Below are 23827 nucleotides of genomic sequence, written 5' to 3'. Positions count from 1 at the left end.
TTTTTGTATTTGTTGTCCTTTTTTAGATCACAGCTGACAAACACTAATTGTTTTGTTTGCTGCATACGTGGATCATTGCTATTTAGGCGAAAGTCAAGCATGCAATGATTCCTATTCAAGTCAATTTGTATTTACAGGGATTTGCTCTTCCTCACCGGCCCAACAACTACCACATGTAACATATAATTCTGCCTCAATATTTATTGTTCTGTTTGCTGCTTGTCAAAAATAATCCTGACCACCCAATTAGATAGCACCCCAGCCATTCCTCCGTGTCTAGGAGGTGCAGTAACAGTGTTATTGACCCTGTGAGGAGACGACCTAATAACAGTCTATTCCCAGACAAAGCTCTATTTCAGGTGCTGTGGTTGTGGCTGTTCAATCCCGCTGTAGACCTGGCTAGGGGCAGCGACCGTGGCTCACTGGCTTAAGAGGGTTGTCTGGTAACTCGACTGGGACGTGTCGCGTGTCGTAGTGTCCCTGAGCAAGACACTGAACCCCCGGCTCCCCGGGCGCCTGTCATTGGCAGCCCACTGCTCCCTATATACAGGGATGGGTCAAATGCAGAAGTCAAATTTCGTGTATGACAATAAAAAGGGTTTCTTTCTTTCTAAGAGCAGGGCTGTCGGTTCCTGTGTTGTTGTCATTCTGGCTGGGAAAACGCTACAGTACTGGCCTGTTTTTATTGTCTGCTGTCATTAGTGGCTTTCCTCTTGTCTCCTCTCAACAATTATATTTCCAGGCTGCTTCCCCTGTGGAGAGAAGCTGCATTTTACTCCCGTCTTTGTTTCTGTCTCGTTCCTTCCACTGCTCTGCTCTTTTCATGTCTCTCCGTCAATTCCTCTCTCATCCAACGTTTCCAAATCCTTCTCAACTCAACCGCCTCACAGCTCGCAGGAAGTCATTCTGTTGTTGTTCTGTGTCGGAGGCACTTTTCACCGCAAAGTTAACCAAATAGACGCTCCGCAGAGACAGACGTGCAGACGAGCCTCCCTGCAGGCTCATAAAACGCTGGGACAAATCTTGGTTTGATAGACTCTGTGTCAGCAGTTGGTTTGTATTTGTTTTTGCTCTTCCGTTAACAGCTTCTCTGCACTTTCCAATGCAGATTGGAATGAGCTGTTTAAAGAGTTCAGCCTGGCTATTGAGCAACACCACAGTTAAAATTCAGGGGGTTCCCAACCTTTCGGTCCAGTGAACACACAAAATCAAGCAGTATCCACTTGCAACACTGGTCACTGGTTGAGCGGTTTCCCTTTTGTCTTATTTGAGTAATCACAAGATGTCTGATTATAATAATACCTCCGATAAGTTACCTTCTGGTAACCATCAATGTCTGTATACAATTTTAATGGCAATCCATCCAGTTGTTGATCAGATGATTCAGTCAGGACCAATGTGGTGGAACTGACAGACATTGCTAATAAAGCAAACATTAGGGAAATATATAAAAACATTATTTCTGCTTTACATTTCCGTTTATTGTTTGCAACCCCTTAGCTTTATCTCACGTCCCTTTGTGGCGATCAGGACCCTTTGCAGTTTGGGAACCACTGTAACCTGCAATGTTTTTAAACCAGATTACACCCTTCTCAACTTCCTGCTTGCTATTTTTTTAACTGCTGCTATGAAGGAATGTGCTTCACGGCTGCTTATCTGAGTATTGTTTCATCACTCCTGGCTGACACAAAGATCCTCTTGTTGAAAAGACACAAAGCGCACTCTATCTCTCCTCTTTTTTAACACCCAAGGTGATTTCAGGAAGATAGCCGGCAGAAAAAACATGTCTCTCAGCCAAGGCTGCTTCAAATTCTGCTTACATAACCTCCCTGGCAGGCCGTTCTGAAAAAGAGACGTTTGAACAAAAAAGATAAGGTTTGAATTATTCAGGTTGTAGCTGTTATCAGTGATAGATAAAGAGCAGAACAGTAAAGGTCTGTGGCCTGAAACGGCAGTGTGTCGTTACATATTTATAGCAGTATGTCTCCTCAGACGTCCAGATATTTCTCATGGGTTGTAAAGTGTGATAAGTAAACCTGGACTGATTTCGTGCTGTCTACTTCATAGCTTTGCGTTGGATGAATGAGAATCATTGTTCCCCCAGACTGTTCAACTGATCTTCCATCTTGTATCAACAAAGGAAGTCCCTGTGTGGGGGCAATGGTGAAAAGGCCCCCTCGGAGAGAGGTTATGCCAGGTAGAAACCAGATCAGGGAGAGGGCTATTGTTCTGCCAGAAGAGACTCCTCGGGTGATTTGAAAGGCGGAGATGGATTACAAAAGAAGTGTGCTCTGTGCTGACTCACTCTTTTGTGCTCACCGTATTTGCATTTTGCAGTCAGCTGTAGCCTGGTGACTGTCTGGTCATTCCAGTTTTATTCCCCTGTGCCTGTGTGCTGATTGCAATGCAACAGGAAGTAATTAATGCCACCATTGTGATAGATCGGCCTGTTCCAGAGAAGAGTAAACACATTCAATTCTCAGGTAGTTGTGTCTGTTTGAGTTTCATGGTGACAAGATCACAAAACAATGTTTAGTCTAAGATTAAAGGAATAGTTTGAGGAAATCAGCATATTTGCTTTCTTACCAAGAGAAGACAAGAAGATTGATACCACTCTAACTTTAAAGAGTGGTGGCGATCTTCTCATCTAACTCTCTGCAAGAAAGCAAATAAGTATATTTCACAAACTGTTGAACTATTCCTTTATGAAATTCTTCAAAAAGTTTAGTTCACTGCTGATGACCTCAGCAAATTCCTTTTATATAAGGCCTGTAGTCTGCCATTTGTTTGATCACCAACCCTTTCACAATTTTCTACGGTTCTCTATCCGTACAATAACTAACATTGGTGAATCGGTGTCCACAGCTTCAAGCATTTTTCATCTGTAATTTTAGGATGCAGTGGGCTATTCAAGGCTGGTGCAGTGTGGGAGGTCTCTGTGGCATTTTCAGAGAAGTAGAAAGAACTTCCCTCATGCACACACAAATGCACACACACACTTTTTTTATTTTATTTTTTTATACCTAAAGTCAAACGCTGGTGGTGCCGAGACAAATGGCCTCCTGGCAGCGATAGCATGGAAAACCGTCTCCATGTTAGAATATGAAGATGTGGGCAAATAAAGTGGCTGCATTTCTCCCTCGATAGACCCGATGTGTAAAAGTTTCTTACCATCATCAAAGTTGTTGCTGAAAGTACATTTGGGGGACATGTGCAGTGCTTTTGAGAACATTGGAATAAGAAGTGGTAAACACATTGTCTGGAGTAAAAGGGAACAAAAGGCCGGCAGGAAGCCCTTAAAACCAGCCAGCGATGTGAAGTGAATGTAAAGGGAGTGAAAGGCAGCTGTAGGGTCCCACTTTATCAGGTAAATCAGATGCACTTTTGTTGATGGTGCACTTACACCTTCCCGTATTATTTTGAAGAACTCTCTGGGAGGACTTGTTGTCCCTTTGGAAGAATGTAGCCTGAGGTAGTGCACTTCACTCCAGAACGAGCCTTTCAACATCATCAAAAGCAGAGAAAAGCTGCTTTCTCTGTCTAAATAAGATGTTTTTTGTGTCCTTTTATCTGTGAGTGCTTTTTGATATTTTCCTTGAGTGCTTATGCAAGAACCACCACAGCACTCGTCGTCTTTGCTAGTCTTTTTCTTGACTGTAATATTAGCCGATGAAGGAGAAAAGGGGAGAATGTTTTCGAGAATAGTCTGACAGACTCAGCACGAAATGGACAAACGGGGGTGAGAATAGCTGCATACAGCCTCCTCAGCACATCATACTTTCATCTTGGAAGAGTGGAGCGCAGCAGAGCTCATCGTAAGTGTAGTGCTGCTCTACAGGGGGGGGGGGGATCTAAACACAGCCTCTCTGATTTAGAAGCTGGAACTGAGCTGTCGCCAGCCTCCCACCAGAGCTGGCATGTTGGATGGCTGTCTGGCTGCTGTTGATGGGGGAGGGAGGAGGGAGGGAGGGAGGGAAAGATGTTGCCAAAGGAGCAAAAGGCCACTAACTGCTGCAAAATCAAACACCAGAATGAAACAAAAGCTGGGTGGATGTGTGTGCCAGTGTGCTGATAGAAAAAAAAAAAAAAAAAAAAAAAAAAAAAACACATTTGAATTTTAAAATTGCTTTATTTATCTACTCAAAGGTACTATTAAACACGTACGGACGTATCAATACGATTTACTACCGACAAAAACACTACAAACGGGACAGAAAGAGCTTAGAGGCACAAAACTCCAAAGCCCATATAAAGCTGAATATCTCCATACTGTCCACTGTTTGATGATAGGCATCTCTCTGTTCTGTTCTGTCATCTGCCACCCCCCCCCCCCCCCCCCCCCCCCCCCTGCAGGACCTGCACTGGATCTGTGCCAACACCCTGAACTTTAGTCTTTTCTAGTTGTCCAAATGGGCAACTTAGCCCATCCAGATAGGAAGTTTACTGCAACATTTACGTCCAAAAATGTATACATCAAATGTAAAAGTACTTACAAATTCTGAAACCACAGGGGAGACTGCGGCTCAGTGGTAGAGCAGCTTCGTCCTTCAGTCAGAGGATTGGTGGTTCGATCCCCGGCTCCTTTAATCCATGTCAGTGCGTGCTTTGGGCAAGACACTTAAGACACTTAACCCCGAATTACTCCCACAGACTGTTGCGGCGGTGTGTGATTAGTGAATGATTAGTCGTGATGGGCAGGTGGCACCTTGCATGGTAGCCCCTGCCATCAGTATATGAATGGGTGAATGATGACATGTAGTGGTAAAGCGCATTGAGAGATTAGAAGACTAGAAAAGCGCTGTTCATGTACAGTCCATTTACCATTTACAACTAAAAAAGCACATGCCCTAAAGCACTGCAAAAATGTACGTCAATGTCACTTTGTAAATGACATCACCTTTTTTAGTATTATAGGATTAGATCCTGTACTTCAGTAACAGTAGAAATACAACAATATAAAAATACTCCAGTATAAGTAAAGTTCCTGCATTTTCAAATTGTACTACAGTAGTATTGTCAGTAAAACATACTTTAAGTTATTATACCTTAACTTAATGTGTAAGAAGCATTTAACTGTTATAGTTGCTCAAGGTGGAGCTCATTTTAACTTCAACAACTCATTTTTGTATGTAAAATCTTATTATACAAAGTAACCAGTCACTAAAATGATGAAATAAATGTGCAATATAAATAAAGACAAACTCGGCTAGGTGTGATGTTCAGTTGGAGGAGCGACCAGATCCACATGAAATGTAAATGCGGAGCACCTCGGATTCACTTCTTGACTTTATTCACAGTTAAAAGCCTTCAGTCGTCTGCTGAGGTTCTCATCACCTTTGTGGAAGAATCTTACGCAACAGAGGAGAAACTATTTGCCAACCCAGTGTAATCACTCCTGGGGCGTGCACACACACACACACACACACGCACAACACACTGTAAACACATCCACCAAAAACACACATACTGAATTCTTTCCTCTTTCATTTTTTTAATCCAGGGGTGTTATTTCAGAGCATTAACATGTCAAAGATTCTTGTTAAAGTGCATTAAGTATGATAATGTGATGTGACATAAGCTCCGATGAAAGCTCTGTCATCTGCTGTTACTTGCACAAGAACCTGTTCCACCACAAACAAAGGAAGACGGCACTATTGTTCAAATGCAGCAAATCTCTTTCTCTTCCATCTCTGCTATTCGTCTGTTACTGCCTCTCTCTCCTGTCTTCTAATTATTGTTCCCTCGGCCCTCTGGGAAATGGCATCTGTCAGCCAATCGGAGCACAGCGGTCGGTCCATTGACTTCTTTGATAGTGAGAACAAAGTCCACTTCAGTTCAGTTACAACTTTGAACAATACACCGAGCAATAACCAGCTTTTCACTACAGCCGCATCATAAATCATTCAGTGTGTTGGTCTTGCTAGTAGTATTTGCAGTGACCCACCTCTGCGGATCCTTTCCTCTTTACTGAGTTCTCTTTTTTTGTGTGTGTATCAAAAGCATAGTGAGGCTCTTTGGGGAATTTGAGATGAGAGAGATGCCTCAGTGTGGCCACATGGCACCCCTCGTTCAGTTTGTGTCTCTATATGTGTGCGTGCATGCATGAGAGTGTGTGTGTTAATACGGCGTGTGTCTGCTTCATTAGTTTTGTATAAGCCCCCGCTCTCTGCTCTGAATGAGGAGGGAGGATGACACACGTCAGCCCCAGACAGAGACAGATGCTGCTGACACGTCCGAGTATCTCTCTATTGTATTATTCATCCTCGGTGTCACATCGCATCCGAAGCCGGACACAACAACAGAACGGGTTGCCTCAAACGCACACAAACTCACACATGCATGTGGCTTGTTTTCATAACTCAGTTTGGTGTGTCTTTCTGTATGTGTGTGTGTGTGTGTGCCAGAGGGCGGGTTTACATCTGCCACACTCCAGCTTCTCATCAGGCTATAGATGATGCTTTTGAAGTTTTTTTTTTTTTTTTCTCTCTCCAAGCGGAAAGGGGCTTTTGATTGGTGAAGCAGAGTGTGTGTGTGTGTGTGTGTGTGTGTGTGAGTGTGTGAGTGAGTGAGTGAGTGAGTGCGAGCGTGTGTCACCTCAGGCAACGTATCAAACCCCTCCATGCTACCCCCAACCTTCATCAACCCCCTCCTTAAGCCTCACTCCAACCCAACTGGGAATCAATTTGTTTTATTAATGAGAGTCAGAGGAAGTGTCAGTTATGTTTTGAAAAATCGCCTGCAAAAAAACCCACAAAGGGTTTTGCTGTGTCTAAAGAGGAAGAGACATTTTATATCACATGAATCTAAGTATGCCAGGCTTGTCTGGAATGTCCTTTGGCTCGTTTCTGCTCAGCCCACAGTTGTTGTTCACAGTCGAAGGTCAGCAGACAAAGCCTTTGTGGCCTTTTCCTGTGAATGAAACTGTCCTCATGTTGACTTTGTGACGTGATGGATGATCACAATGGCTATTCTGCCAGGGTGCATATTTCAGATGGTACGCCCACATCTGTTTGTAAGGGGGGAATAAAAACATGGGAGAGGAGAGGCATCTTAAAAATGCCATTTGTCGGAGAGGCATGCAACTACACATTCACAGAATCGTGGGCAGACGTGGAGTATGTACACAAATGCTGTCAATGTATAAAATACTCCTTTATGAGAAGAAGTCCTTTATTCAAAATTCTATGGAGTATTATCAGCAAAAATGTACTTAAAGTATCAGCATGTCATTATTAATTAATCTATGTGCAAATATCATTTTACTATTGCAGTTCAATAAGGTGGAAGTATTGTGTGGCCCTGAACGAGATGCAGACATAATGCAGACTTCCCCAGTCATAAACAAGTCTTAGTTTAGTATAGTATGTGATTGTCATAAAAGTGCAGTATGTCATAAAAAATGTAAAGAAAAAAAACACAACCATAGCTTAGCATGCTTTAAAAAACGAATTAGAAAGTTTTAGTATTGTAAGCCATAAAAAATGTCCAAATAGCCCTAGTTTAGTATTCCATGAAAAATTACAATAGCAAGACATAATGACTCATACGTGTTTAAGTTGTTTTTGAAGACAGTTATTTAAATTTGATTTTTTTTGTTTTTTTTAATCAAACCCTGAATTATTAGAAGTGGCAGCTGAAACTTCATCACATGCTATTTAAATGTAATTGCTGTATGAGATTTATTTTGAAGTATTGTTGATTTTGAAAGATAGACTTGCAATAGTTGCTCCTATACTGTCTCTCTGTATCTCACCGTGGCCTTCCAGTGTGACAGAAGATATTGTTTAAATATGGTAAAATATGGTTCAGTCTGAAGAGGTTCTGAATATATAAGTGCAGATTTAGTATGCAGGCTTCAGGTCTCTTTTTTTCCTCCTGGTGCTAGCTGACCTGTCAAGCTACTGAGCGCTCCCCTCCACAGTAGCACGCACGCACGCACACACACACACACTTCAGACAAGCAGAGAAGAGCATTCGCTCCAGTGGTTAGGCTGTCTGACTGTCTGTCTCTCTCACATTGTTTACTCCTCATTTGCTTACTCAGTCAGCCAGGAAACCTCATAGCTGCTGCCATCAGAGATGCCCACAGCCAGAGAGAAGGGGGGGAGAGAGGGGGGAGTCGGTAAGATGCCACACCACAACCAGCATAGACACAGGGGGGAGAGACAACATTTTCCGTATTAATTTAGTCTTGAAGGTCATGCTTGTTGTGTCTTTCTTAATATTCACACCAGTAAAGTGAAGAGTAAGTAAGTAAAGAGAATATGGGAGAGGAAGAGTGATGTTTACTTACAGAGATTTGCTGCGAGGGACACTTATGTAACTGCGAAGAAATGAGTCTCCTCCGACAGTCCACAGCTTTTAAGATGTGGCTTCTGGTGGTATTTTAATTTCAAACACACACACGCACACATGCAGACATAGGCATGAACTATACACACTATACACACTCCATGTCTATCTACAGCCACAGATACTCACACATTTTATTGCTCATACTCTCCCCCGGTGGTTATAATCTTACCAAATGATCTCTTAATAACAACCTGAAAGCAAAATATGCTCTGTGCACGTAGCTACAGTTAACAAACATAGAACGATTCAGTCGGCTGTACTTCTCTAGATATTGTGAAGTAAAGGCAGTTTTTGCAGATCTGTCAGATCACACCTGTTTCTGCCAGAAGGTACATTATTGATCTGCCTATTGATTGTGGGGTTTCTCACACACACACACACACACACACACACACACCGATATTTGGGTGGTGCAATGTCCCTGTCGGTTCCACCGCGCTGCCCCCTTTCTTATGGCTTAACAAGAAGCCGTAACTGCTCTTCCCCTCTCTCTTGCCCACCTCACACACACACACACACGCACAAACATCCCCAAAAACACACATGCAAATTAAGCGTGAATTCATATGCACACAAAAACCAAACGCACACATGCAAAGACATACCATATACTTTTTCATCCAGGATCCAGATTGTTATGGCAGTGTGTCCTCTTTCTTCTCCTCCCGCCCCCTTTTTTTTGTTTCGGCGGACTCTGAGGTTCTTTTGTCTCCAGTCGACTTTCAAATGTCTATTTATTCGCCGTGATTTAATTGCGTTGCTGGCAAGATCTGTTTGAAATTGCCCGTTTAGCAGATTTTGCATGACAAAAGGAGCTTTTGACCGGCCTGCTCATCCTGCTGTCCAGTGCTAGGTCATCTTTTCAGAGAGCGGTGTTTCATCTTTTTATGCACGTCTGCATTGTATTTTTAAAATCCATACATTATCCTTTGATGAATTATTGTACCCACACTGGCACTAACATGTCCACATGCTTGACTGGACATAACTTGTTACAGGCATGATGTCACGGCTACAGAAGGGGACTTTTTGGATCAGCCTCTTTTTTTACATCCAATTAACAGCAGCCTTTGAAGTTTTTCAGTTGGTTTTGAAAGGATTTAACAATGGCGTTGCATTATGTCACTCAATTGTTTGTTGTAGGGCATCCCCTAAAGATATTATGTAATTTGTTACACAAATCATGTAATGTATAGTGTATATGCATGCAGTGTAGAGCCTTTTTAGAGGAATAATTTCTGCTCATCAAATTTGTAGACATTTAGATCATTGCTTTCCATCTTTAAATATTTAGGACATGATTTTACAGAGATCCAAATATCTGGAAATGTTCATTTGATAATCAAATCACTCAGAGCACAACTTGTAAACAACTTGCAAAACATTCGGTATAGGCCGTTTCCCTCGTGTCTCTCTCCAGCAGTTCATTTCCCTCCGACTGTCTGAAACACATGGCACGTGGAAATGGAGGAAGACGAAAGGAAGAGCTGAGGGACAATGAAAAATTGATTTCCACACGAACAGCAATGAAACATATTCTCAAAAACAAGTCGAAGCGTTGACAGAACCAAGTTTTTAACCATATTAACATCATTACACGACCATTAATAGCAGTACTTTAGAGTCCTTGTGGTATGGGACAATTTAACTTAATTGACAAAAAAAAGAGCTCAGAATTTAAGCTTCCAAAAACAATAAAAACTTCACTCAAACTTTACACCTAAACAGATCTATGAAATGTGTAGGGCCTTCATTCACGTGAGAGGTGATGAGAGCTAGTCCTTCAGAAAGCTCATGCCACGGGTTATTTTTGTGATCATTTAGGATTTATATCCACATATTCTCTATTGATTTGTAAAACATTAATTCAACTATACCCACTTCCTCAGAGATTTAAAGTTGTCTCCAACTGGTGTTTCTATCATCTGTTGCCAGGTCTTCTAAAAGGACAGATGCTCTGACAACCCTTTACTTTGAAACAAATAGAGGAAGACTTTGAAAGTGTACGTGAACCACAAGTAGAGATGTCTCATTTGGAAGTGGAGGATTGTTTAAACACCACAGCTCAGTAGCTCAGACGTCACAAACATCTTCAAACGTCAAGCCTGCAGGCAGCACATTCAGAGCCACCTCCCTGAACCTGAATGTGGGTACATTCCTCTCTGGTTCTCCTCCCTGCCAGTCTGCACAAATGTGCCAACCAGACTTCTTCCCACCTAACGCCCAGTCTGCACTGCACCGCTTTCTCACATAAACCTGGCCGCTGCAGAATGAGGGATATGGACGAACATCACCTGACTCACGCACATTTTTCAATGTGTGCGCACATCATACACGCGAGCAGTGGGGGGGGGAAGTAACAAAATACATTTACTGAAGTACTGTTCTTAAGTGCAATTTTGAGGTACTTGTATTTTGCTTGAGTATATACTTCTACTCTATTCACAAGCTACCCAGCAATATACAAAGTTATTCAAATGAGCCTCATCTTCAAGATTTAAGGGATGTACGCATGAATGCATCACTAAATAATACTCTGATAATGATTGGCAGTATTCAAAGCAAAAATGTGAATGCATGGCTTTTACTTGTATAAGTATTTCTACATTGTAGTATTGCTACTTGCACTACAAGATCTGAGTACTTCTTCCACCTCTGCATGCGAGTGCCAGGGCAGCAGAGGCTTGCTCTTCACATACCACATAACTAGAATGTGTGATATCGCTACTACGGGGGGGGGGGGGGGGGGAGATTATAAAGAGAGACAGGGAATGATGGACTGTTCATCTCGCTGGATCTTCAGTGTGCACACAGACAGGCGGAAGGAGACGAGTGTTCCTGGTAAATACCAAAACCGCTCCTAACCTGCGTTTGGGAACTATTCCAGGCATGTTAAGAGTACCTGTGTGATTATATGGCTGCCCACGCTGATTTAGTGGCACAGCTGCTGAATTCCCATCATTCCTTGGAAAACAAGAGGACAAACAACGGAAAATAGTTTTCTAACAAGATATTTATTGATGAGGGGTGAGCTGTATATGGAGTAACAGATGGTTTATCAGTAATAGCTTAACATATCAAGTGTATTTGATATATTGGAAAACTGCAGACTTGCACACAGAGCAAATGAAGATCGTTCAACTTGATAACTTGCTACAAAAACACTGATTATTCACACTACCCCAGCTGGGTTAAGACAAAGATACAAAATTAAGACCATTAAGAGTTTCCATTGTACAAAATGTGCAAATCAAAGGCTTCTACAAATTCATTACAAAGCAAATATACAAACTATAAACACAAAAGACTTCCATTAAAGATCCGGAAATATAAAATGAAAACATATCATAGCTAGAAAGTATTTAACTACTTTGGACACACTTAGCTTTAGTTATTTAAATCCAGAATGGTTCAGGTTTTGGCAATATATATATACATGTATACATACGACCACCGCTATTAAATGTAATCATACATTTACACTTGACAAAACAATGTAAGAACGTATTCTAAAATAAGAGATTTCTGTCAAACTGTTTCTCACAAAATGATACATTCACAAAAAAACAAGACGTTGGCAGATGTGCTCGAAGGAGTTAGAAGTTACCTTAGCTCGAACAAATACAGGCCAAACAAAACAAAACCCTGAGACACAATATACACAAAAACATGACAAAATCATAGTTTGAAATAACATCTCGAAACAGAAAAAGTATCTTCTTCGGCCGTAATGGGCCACATTCTCTCTTGCGAGCATGTATTTTAAGTCGAGGAGGATGATACAAGTTTAGCTTACCAAAATTGAGGGAAGCCCGAGTCCGAAGGCTAAAAATAAAGACGGGAAGATCGTTTCTGTGCACAAAATCATACACTTCCCCAAATGTCTTCTCTCCTTCTCCATACACCTGGCAGAGCAAAGGTCTAATTCTGTCCATCAGCAGTCCAAATAAATTACACCTGAGTAATCGCCGAGTGACTGGAGGGGAGAGAAACTACAACAAAGGACCATCTGACTTTCTCTTTCAGTTCACTGTAAAACCACAAGTCAGTGAGAGACTCTAATAAGTCCTTAGTCTGTTAAACTGGTAATCTACTGGCGAGATGATACACATATTAAATGATGTCGTGAGTCAGCTGAGCAGTGCAGGGCCCATACAGTCACCGCAGCAGATTCTCCCCAGGAGGAGGAAAAATCCCAGAGCACACATCTATACTATCGCTCTGCTTCCCGGCTGTGCTTCGCATGTTAAGATAGAGGTTGTGAGCTCCCTTTAGTAAACATGGCAACGGGTCCAGCTCACGGCTAGTGGCTACATGGGAAAGTTACACAAGAAGAACGAGTAAACAGATCAGGTGGAAAGAGGCGGCAGACTTCCAGTCTCTGGGCCGTCTCTAGGACTCGGGCATTCGCTTCTCTGCAGCTGACGATGGATGTGAATCAGGCTGGATGGAGCCGCAGCCTCAGGACTACACAGACTCTTCCTCTTCCTCCGTGCAGACAGTAAAGTGAGAAACACGCCTGCATACCAGACACCGCTGCTTATCTGGGGAAAGAGACAAGAGGGAGATTAATGTTCAGGTCCTGTGAACGCTGCTGTATGAGGACCGACAATACGACACGAGGGGCGGCCTGGACATTCTCAGGGAGCGGACAGGAATGCAGGGATGTCGGGTCCTCCGCACTACACATCAGCTTATCGCCATGCCATTTTATCAGGCACATGGCGTTAATAATGCCTCAAGACGGGCGTTATTTAACTAAAGTCCTCTTGGCATGTGGGATTAAGCTGCTCATGCCATTTATGTCGCTAGGTAATAAATATCTGAGGGTGGCCGTGGAGGAGACACCACGCTGTAAGGATAAGCTTCTCTGGACTACACACAGATTCCAAAAACATCTGCTCATCTGGATATAATTCATACTGTAAGAGGCTTTCTTATGGTGAAGCACAATTTTTACTACATTATAGACGACCTAAAATACAACTTTGAGAATTCGATGGCCTTTCTTTGCAACCTCAGATGTTTCAGTATCTAATCTTCCTCCCCTGCTGTTATGAGGGAATGTTGCACTGGATAATATGTCGGGGTTGGAGAGAAATGTTAACCTCCAATTTGCATATTTGTGATAATAAGTCAGGTCTGCCGGAGCAGATGAAGGCTTTGTGTGTGTGCTCTCTATTCTAGGAGGAAGGCAGTTACAGGCGTGCTCTGCTGGGGGCTTGTTTAGATAACCTAATGAGTTCTCATTTCCATGGCTGACAAAGCCGGCTGATACTACTGAAGCCTCAACTGATCCATACGCATCTGTTACTGTTGTGAATACATCGCCTGAAGCACAACAGTGGGACGCAGCCAGAGAACGGCACCACTGGAATCACAGCTTCAAACAAGCTATAGAGTAAGAAGCAAAACTACATTTGAACTTTCTGTACATTACCACAAAAAAACAACTACATTTTGTGATAAACCTGAATGCTAAAATTCACGTTTTAGATAACAAAATGCAAAAAAAAAAAAAAAGTTTATTTAACAGGCCTTAGTGCTCAATTAGGATTTACTGCTCAGTGTGAACTGATCAAGGACCTGAATTGACCCGCATGCGCAAAGAACAATACACGTGATATCGTACGGAGGTTAACATGGAGGCCACTGGAGTCAGTCCGTCAGTCAGTTTACGGTTTCGTTAATACGTTGATGTGCAGTGGAGGCCAGTGAATTTCTGAGCAGAAGACAACAAGGACGAGGACGAGGAAAAAGACATTTTGAATGATGGCTTTTTGTGCAGCAAATGGCAATGGCTGCTACTTTTGTACGGAGGTGTGTGTGGATGCAGAGTCGGAGCCAGTATTGATAACATCTTGACGTGAATGACTTCACTGAAACACATCTCATTCAAAATTTAAAAGCTTCTTCTAACTACACTTACAAAAGCGCGTATGAGCGGGATTGTATTGGCTGAGCGATTGATCCAGAGTGACTTAAAAGTTGCATGAATTCCGATTATAAATGTATAAAAATGACAAGTTGTGTTTTTTTCGATACCCAGATCTGAAACCAACCCGTAACAGCACATTTGCTGCAATACAAACTCAGCTCACCCTTCCTGATCAAAGTAAAGCCCCAGTAGCAGCACTTACTGCATCACATGCGACTGCAGGCCTGATGGAAGTTTCTATTGCTGCTCTCTCGGTGTGTACATGGGCATGGGTCACTGCATGCACTTCTTAAGTTCTGCTGCTGCTGCTGCTGGTGTTCTAATCTCAGATGATGAAGAGCATGACTCACAATCCTAAATACTCCGCCGCTCTGCTCAACACTCCAACTATGGCAATATCACCGTTTCATGAAAGTTGCAGCTTTATATTAAGTCCTCTATTTCTACCTACTGCAGAGAGAGTGGGCTCTCCCTTGCTGCATTCATGCTCGAGACACCCGCAGACCAACGCACAGGATAGGAAAGTAAATATCACACAGATCAAAAACACTATTGGATTTTACTTGGATTTCTTCTGCATTACTGAACAACCAACAAGACTGTATTCCATAGAGATACACTGTGACCCACAAAGGTTATGTGTCTGTCCTCATCAGTACATTCATCAAAAACACCATCCCCGTCTCGCATCATCAAACTTCAGCTCCCTCCGCCGCTCACAACAAGGGTCCCGCTGTCACCAGCAGTGAGCTCCAGACTGCCTCACAGTCGCGTTATTATTACCTGTCACGTCAAGGTTGATTCTACTCATCACTGAGCTTCAGCGGCCACACAGTTCACCGTTTACCCACATTTCAAACCACAGTCGTTTATGTGGACAAGCTCGTCCTGACTTGCATGCAAACTTTGTGCTTTCAAACTCACGCTGCGCAACAATCGAATCGACCTTCACAGATCTGACTTCCTTCTGCCAACAGGGAGCAAGATGTCTGGAGTGCCAACAGGTGGCCGGGTTAATAACCGTAACCCAGAAAGTACCCAGTTGCCCCCCCGTGTATGTCTTTGGTCCGGTCCACTGCAGTAACCGCTGTGAGGGACGCGGGGAGTCCACGCGCCCTTCAGTGAACCAAACAGATGGGCTGGAACTATATGAAGTGATTGGATGTGGCACTCTGAGGTTAAACCTGACTCAGTCTGTCTGCTCCCATCACTTATCTTTCTCCTCCACATGGGACTGATGCCAGATTGAGTTTGACAAAAGAAAACAATTACCAAATCTCAAGCTTTTCTATGACTCATAAACGACACACTGTCTGGCTGACAGAGCGCGCATGCGCACACGCACACACCACAAGACTAGGTCACATTTATCAAATGAACACCCATCACTGACATTCATCTCCATTAGCTTTAGCTTTAGTGCATCTTGGGCTCCATCTGCGTCTTCCAGGGGCCCAATTACCCACCATGCACCACACCAAAGCTGAGTCCTTTTTCGTTATTTGTCCCTTGTGTCCACAGGGCCTGTGCCATGTTTACTAATGACCACAAAGAATTGCACTGTATTGACTAACGTATGAATCACAGGGACTTCATTTACATGAGTTTGCATTGTTTCCAAGGACGGATAAAGGACTCCGGGGTGAGCTCAGAGACGAGCTCAGAGACACAAGTATCCTGGTACGGCTGCAAAGTGTATTAAGTCTTGATGAATCCTTGCAGGAACTCTAGTTTAAGACTTAGAACAAAGAGCGTCTCTGTGACTGAATACGCGCCACTTCAGTAATACTTCAGCAAATATTACGTAATTCAGATTAATTACCAGGCAGACACACTGCGTTCCATCCCAGCTGGCTTACTGAAGAGGCCCCTGTAACTGTATGACAGCTCGCCTCTTTTTAAGGGCATAATCAAATTAGTCTGGGTGATTATTCAGCCATTTTAAGCATCTTTTCCCCTTTTCCTTTTTGTTACTCGCAGCATGGAGAAAAGACCAATAAAAACCCCATTAGGTTTATGCAAATTTAAGCAGCCACGCCGAGGGCTGTAATGTGGCAGATTGATTACTCAAGAGACTGAAGACAAAGTGTGTGTGCACGTGCTGACTCTGACTGTGGATGTGTGTGTCTCTCTCAGAGAAGGGGGGGGGGGGGGTCGTTGTTGTACACAGATGCCACAATAAAAGCCTCATTCAGCTTGTGTTCCTGGTGGCCCTCACAGCAAGGCATTAATAAAACATTAGTATTGAGTGACTGGGGCCTCTGCACTCCTCCTCCCTGATCCCATCGTGACCTTTCCATTTTACAGCAGCTGTCTGGGGAAGCAGACAGCCCGCCAAGGACTCCCTCGGTGGCCCCTGACCTCTCCAGGTGTACCCCATCACACAGAGCCGTGCCCACCTCATAAGGCGCTTGAAGCCGTTAAAAAGAGAATGCTGCTTATGTCTATGATTTTTAGGAGCGGAGAGGGGTGATGAGGAGGGGGGGGCTACGAAAACAAAGGTTCAAGTGTAGATAACAGTCATGCCTGGGGTCGTTATGGTTCAGTTTAAAGGAGAAAGAGAGAGAGATCGTCCTGAACGTTGTGCGGGGAGCTCTGGTTACATCCTGTCTGGCTGTAGTCTGGTACCAACAACTGACCAGATTACACTATGACGGTACTCTGTTTACTTTTTCCAAAACACGCGCTGAATATACCAATAAAGCCTCACAGGTAACTGTAACGTTTGTGCAGGCAGTAGTCACATATTACACTAAAACTGTATTCAGGTATTCTTGTTTTTAGCCTTTAAGGGTTGCTTACTTCTCCTGCCTGGACCATAACAAACACGAACCATAATGCTTTAACATTTACACATACTTTTCCATCAACAGTGGGTTCTGGCTTGGCCCTGGAGTCTGTGGTTACTCACATCTGGTGGAAATGCACAGGGCCACACACTACAGCAGAGCGTGGTGACAAAAATGCTGGTAATCCGATCCAGGCCATGCAAACGGCCAGGACAACTGCACGGCCTCGACCACAAGGCAACATTAACAAATCTTTACTAATGGCAATGCAGGCCACGCCTTCATTCCTCCCAAATTAGAGTAAGGATGGCTGGCTTTTTAAAGGACGGGAAATGCCAGCAATGTGACTGCCTCTCTCTCTGTGTGTGTGAGTGAGAGTGTGTGTGTGAGAGAGAGAGAGAGAGACAGACAGACAGACAGACAGAGTACTACGAGTGGAAAACCAGTGGTTTCACAACTGTGTAAAAACTCACAATACGACTAGTGAATACTTGAAAAGCTGACTGGTGGTTTTTGGGTCCCATTGTAAACATGAAAAGAACACACATACACAAACACACACACTTGCACGCAAGACACAATCATTTTTCTCTCTGACCCAGCTGAAAGTTGACAACCTCGGGTGCAAAGTATTTTTAGGCAGGCGTTAGTCTCGGCTGCCAAATGGTGCAAAATATAGCTTTGCTCCTCCTGGTCTTACTCGCTCTCCACTTCCTCTTTCTATATGCGTGTGTTTGTTTGTGTGTATGCGTCCTGCTCTGTGTCACTTTGTTGCTCCCTACATTTTTTTTTTTCCCACTTCACTTCTCCTCACAAGCCCCCCGCGTCTCGGGTGAGAGGGAGTGGACCAGCGTCAGGGTAGGACGCCGTCTTCACAGGCTGGAAATCTGAGCTTTTTCCATGTGTGCTGTAATTAAAACAGAGAGGCAGCCGGCAGCGGGATGGTAGCTACCGTAACTGCAAGAGTTCATAAAGATGCTGTGCCTTGATCTTTCATAGCCAGCCTGTCTGTCTCCATCCCGGCCAAAAAAACCTTGGCTAGCGGTCCATACCGGCAGCCTCATAAGGCTAAGCCCCCAGCTCCATCATATCCAGCTGTTTACTGTAGACATAAGCTCTCTGCTTCCGCTCAGCTTTACTTTCAAAAGTTCTTGGCAGCATAAAAGGAGCTTGTTCAGAGTCACCTCCCGTACTTCGCAGTACAGAGGAGTATGATTTATCCAAACTTTAGACACAGAAAAGGAGCAATCCTCCTCACTGTGCACACTATTTACTTCAGCATTCCTATCTACGTCAAGGACAGAATCTCTTTCTTGACAACTGGAAAGACTTTAAACTTAACCTTCAACTGTTGAGGAGGCATTGAAATAAATGCTTTACCAGTCTGGTATATCATATTAGTACATATGCGTACTGAAAGACTGAAAACAACAACTAGGCTGGTGGATTTTGTTTCATTCGGACAGAGACAGTCTAACAGCTCCCCCTGTTTCCAGTCCAGCTTACTGGCAAACCGCCTTCTATTGAACAGACAAATGAAAGGATGGTATCAACCTTCTGCAAAAAAAAAAAAAAAAAGTGAATAAATGTAAACATTGCACAGTGTTGCTTTGATGGGCTTTGATGGGCTTTGAACGGGAGCTTTATGACAAATGGGCTGCATCAAACAATTGAACCTATAGTACAAAATAATACTATAAAAGCTCTGTGAATGTAGTCAGCGTAATAAAGCCTCCAATAAAAATAAAACCACAAAACCCCGTAGTCTGGGTAGTAAAAAGAAAACCCAACAACTACTGCAGCAATGGGCCGTTTTTCATTGATTGCAACAGTGCTAAAATAAGATCACAGGACAGGCCTCCCATCATGAAACTTAAAACTAGCTGTACCACCACCAGGCACATGAAAACCACCTGCAACACCTTCTAAGCATCACTGCACAGCCTCTTCTCGTTTCATCTGCCGGCCCCTCCATCCCTCCATTCTCACCCTGTATGAACTAAAAAAACACCTCGGGGAAAAATGCATCATCTCTTATCTCACACGAAGCTGTGAAAACTGCCACCTGTCATCCCTTCAGGCAGATGAGGCCGAGCGATTCTTCACTGATGTGGTACGTTACATCTGAGTCAATCATATTTTTTATAACCTTGAGATGTATCCTTTCCTTCTTATCTCCACTAGCCCCTCCTGAATTCCTCAGACTTTTCTTTATTACTTTTAAGCAGAGCAGATTGCCCTGGCGTCTGTCAGCACATGTGCTACTTCCTTTTTGTCCTTTAAAGCACTTTGAGAAAGGTGCTATATGAATAATGTAGGAAAAAAAGGTAGGCTTGTATCGCTATGTGTTCAATGGACTTTTGGGGGAAAACTTATTTATTTGAGGTTTTTCAATGATGTAAAAGAGTGGTGTATCACACATACGGTATGCATCTAAAGCTCAGCGAATGCTCCTTGTGCTCCTCTGGCTCTTAGCCCTCCATATGTCAAACACCACATGTCTCATCACCTTTTATAAGTTACAGCTGTTCAGGTACCGACTCCTGCTCGGCCCACTAGGCACGGACCTGATCCCTGCCTCTCCACCCCGCTCCCGTCAGTGACAGAGGTCTTGTGCTGCAGCTCTCGCTCTGTAATTACCAGCACTGCTGACATTCCTTCTGCTCTCCAAACCAGGACTGCACCGTGTTTATCCAACACCCAGCCGTCGCAGCAGCTAGATAATGTGTAACTGTAACCACTGGCAACCCTGAAAACAGCGAAGGGCTTTTAAACCGGGCTGGTCCAGTTCAAACTGACATTTACCTCCGTTGCGTAAGCATGTTGTGGGAATTATCTGAAGATAGTTTTGCTTCCACAAACTGAGTTCCACTTTATCATCCGACAGTAAAAGGGACACTATGAATAGCACGTATAATTGACATTGTGTTTGTTTGTGTCAGTTTAAGGAAACTACAATTACTCACCTCAAAGAGTGCGTTCCTCTCTATGCTGAGAGGTACTTCCATGTGCTGACGAAGGCGGTGGGAATGAGTGAGTAGGGCACACTGGTCACGCTGTCCCAAGAGTCCGACGAGGGATCGTAACAGTCGAGTGTTTTACACCTCTGAGCCCCAAAGTAACCCCCAACCACATACAGCCTGTTTCCTGACGCCACCGCGTGACAGCTGATCCGCTTGGCCGTCACGTCGCCAAACTTTGACCACTGGTACGTCTCGCTGTTGAACCGGTAAGCGGAGCTGGCAGAGAATTCCGTGTCGCCACCGATCACCACGACATGGTTGCCAACCACGGCCGCTGCCGTGTAGCGCCACAGCTGCGGACAGGCGGCCGGCACAGACCACCGGTTCTGGCATGGGTCAAAGCACTGCACCTTGGGGTATTTGTCTCTGTTCACGCTGGTGCCCCCGAAGGCAAAGAGTTTGTTTTTGGCACCGACGACGGCAGCGTTGCTCACCCCCTCTCTGAGCGGAGCCACCAGCGTCCATTTATTGGTCTGAGGGTCGTACTGTTCCACCTGTTTGAGGGACACAGACGGGGATGCGGGGAACGATCCTGCAAGAGAAGTGTGTCCTCCCACAACGTACAGCATGTGGTCGAGCTCCGCCGACCCGTGTCCGAACCTGGCTACCAGCATAGGTGAAGCTTTGGACCACTCGTCGTGTAACGTGTCGTAGACCCAGACATCTTTGGAGGCCCCGTTTTCAGAGCCACGTCCACCGGTTACATACACCTGAGACACATGGAGAGAAGTCATATTTTTGTGTACTTCTACACAGCATTACATTAAAACGCACGTAATCAAGCATAGATCATATACATACCTTGCAACCAATTGCACATGCGCTGCATTCTTTCCTGGGGCTGGGGATGTCTGTCTTGGGGGTGATCTCCTTAGTCTTGTTGTCGATCATGTAGACTTTATCACACATGAAGGTCTGTCCTCCCAGCAGCAGTAGGGCCTGGCTGACTTTCCTCGGCCTGGCGCAGAAGCCCGTTACAATACCGTCATTCTGGAGGATCCTCATTTTGCACTGTACCGCGTCTTCGACGATCTCCCGTCCCACCTTATGGCACATCACCAGCTCCTCTGAAGCAACGTTCTTTAGCAGGTATGTTTCAGGGAGCAGCGCCAGACGGACACAACGCAGCAGCTCGGGCAGCTCGCTGTGCCTGTGCTCCATGTCGGCCTTGACCCAGTCGATAACAGCCTCGTACACCAGGCTCTCGTCCTCCACCTCCAGTTCCTCGCTGAGGATCAGCTCCTGGACTTTGTCTCTGGGCAGGCTGAGGAAGTCCTCAGTCCTGAAGAGAGTGGCAAAGTCTGCCAGGCACATCCTCCACGACAGCTCGTACAGTCTCTGGCACTGATGGGCGTCTGACAGCAGCATCATCCCCAGGCAGTTTGACTGGTCGAGGTTCTTCTCCAGAAACTCTGCCGCAGCGTCCCTGATGTCGTGAAACTGAAGCATGTCGCCGGCTTCCAGGAGCGACTCCGCATTTTCCTCGTTGATGATGATTCGGGCCGAGTAGGCGTAGTCGAGCAAGAGCTCCAGCACCTCTGGATGGAGGGAGTCGTGGAAGTTGACTTCGGCGTCGCGACTCTCCCTGAGCCCGCCGCTGAACATGGCCTCAAAGTATCGGCTACAGGAGGCCAGGACGGCCCGGTGGCAAGGGAAGGAGCGGCTTCCGGCCTTTAGGACGACATCTGTGAAGACTTTTCGTTTGCGTAACAGGTTGAGCTGCGTCAACAGGCTGTCAGCGTGGGTCGTCTTGTGGAAGAGTTGGATATTCATGGAGCCGGAACTAGAGCGAGACTTTCTGTTTTCGTGGTTACTGACAGACATCTTGACTTGGACCTGGAGGAGGAAATAGAGTAGGAAAAAATATAAGTACAAGTGGCAACATCCATTCCTTTAATGTTTGTTTAATTCAAACGTTTCTAACAGTTGGACAGGAAGAAGAGATTTTATCAGGTCTTGCGCCCTCCTTTTGATGTGAACACTACCATAAACACTCCCCCCCCATTCTATGATCAAACAAAACTCACTGTGCCAACAGCGGGTGAATGGGTTGTTCAGAAATAAAATACTCATATCAGCGCGCGGTACGGAAATAAACTTCAGCCTTTAAGTATGAAAGAAAATCAGATAAGGAGCACTCCCACACAAATTCAGTGTGTGTACACAGATATGTACACTGTAAGACACACAGCAGTGTCAACACTCAATTCTCAAACAAATTAGCCACATTAACTGGCTTTTAATTTAACCTTCCTTCTATAATTTATGATAGTCAAAGAAACGACACCTGGGCGTGTTACCCTAGATCACAGCACATCTTTCCACCCATATAAACATGTCAGGTTGGTGAGTCACCTCCAAACAAAAGGGAGAGCCAATCAATTCCTTCCAGCTTGTTCTATTCTCCAGCTGTTTCACACATCAGATGGTGCCGAAGCTTCCAAGCCCACATAAGTCCAGCTCCTTGAGGATGAAATTATGCAACCGCAGTGCAACAGATGAATGTGGATTCAGACAGGCCTGCAGCCATTACATCAAGTTTATGCTGAATTTAAGAAATTAACTTAATTGCATGCCAGGAGTTTTATCTCTAATTAATATAATTGTATAATAACCGCTTTGTAATCATTATGGAACAGTAGGTTAATAAAGTCGTTTTTCAAGACATAACTTGAAAACGACCAAATAAATATCTTCCGCTTTGAAGCCTCCATTGTTTCACAGCAGATACATTTAAGTCGGCTATTCACTCCCACTGAAAGGGGAACTGTGGACTTCCGCGGAGGGACTCAGCGTGAAATCCAATTCGTTTTGTGCAGTAAATGTGAAACTGCGGTCAGCGCTTCTGCATGCGCTCAACTTTCCTCCCGAGTTCGCCTGCAAACAGCCAGGCTGCTACAATCAGCCAACATCAAAGGAGCCGACGCTACACACTGTGGCTAAACTACTCACATGTCGGAAGTTGCAGACATATCAAAGGCGCACTGTTTGTTGGTGATCGATGCTTTAGGGAAAATGAGCCGTTTGATGCTTACCTTGATGGGCGCAAAGCTGATCCGGGATTCCTTTATCTCGGTTCAAACTTGTCCCGTCGCTGATTTGTTTGAAGTTGTGGCACAATTTAGACAAACCCGCATTCCGAGTTTAAAACTGCATCGCATCCTAAAGGGTTCGGGAACGGTTGAGCCATTTGTCTGCGTCGCAAATAGACAACGTTAAAAAGTTCGCAGTTAGGATAGTTCTCGGGAAGCCACGCAGCCTGCAGGAGAGCAACGAGCAAAGCGGAGAGAAAGCGCAGAGCCGCCGTGGTGTTCAGCCTGGCTCCTCCTACTCCTCCTCACATTGTCCAATGGGCTGAGGCGTCTTTATTCTCCATCCAACTTCAGGGTCAATGCACAGCATTACCGCAGAATAGCGTTGCCTTGAAGAACACAAGAAACACCTGCCAGTGTGTTTCACCTACCTGCTATGTTTCTCACTTTGACTCAGAAGTACTCAGGGGACAAGCTCTACGTTTGCCTCTACTACCAAAGCACACGCATTTGTACAGTATACCTTTCAACAACATCAAGACACGACATACACGAAATAAGTATAAATAATATAATATAGGAATCTGTCTAAATTATTTTTGAATGATTTGATTATGAATTCATTATTTCTGTAACATGTGATTGCCAAACACGAAGGCTTAAATGGCTTCTCCAAACTGCCAGGAATTA

The 23827-nt window shown here is 44.3% G+C and overlaps 1 protein-coding gene across 1 annotated transcript; it reads right to left on the bottom strand.

Moving 5' to 3' along the window:
- Positions 1–11350: 11350 nt before the first annotated feature.
- enc3 (ectodermal-neural cortex 3) lies at positions 11351–23374 on the bottom strand. The gene is made up of 4 exons (XM_031864153.1): positions 23141–23374; positions 20907–21941; positions 20049–20815; positions 11351–12899 (listed from the first exon to the last, which is right to left on the bottom strand). The coding sequence occupies exons 2-3, from the start codon at positions 21927–21929 to the stop codon at positions 20069–20071; spliced, it is 1770 nt and encodes a 589-aa protein (XP_031720013.1). The 5' UTR covers positions 21930–21941; positions 23141–23374; the 3' UTR covers positions 11351–12899; positions 20049–20068.
- Between the last annotated feature and the right edge of the window lie 453 nt (positions 23375–23827).

The sequence above is a fragment of the Anarrhichthys ocellatus genome, unplaced genomic scaffold, assembly GCF_004355925.1.
Source record: "Anarrhichthys ocellatus isolate YVR2014 unplaced genomic scaffold, GSC_Weel_1.0 scaffold30, whole genome shotgun sequence".
Lineage (NCBI taxonomy): Eukaryota > Metazoa > Chordata > Actinopteri > Perciformes > Anarhichadidae > Anarrhichthys > Anarrhichthys ocellatus.
The sequence above is the reverse complement of the archived record's forward strand: the minus strand, read 5'-3'. Positions and strand labels throughout refer to the sequence as shown.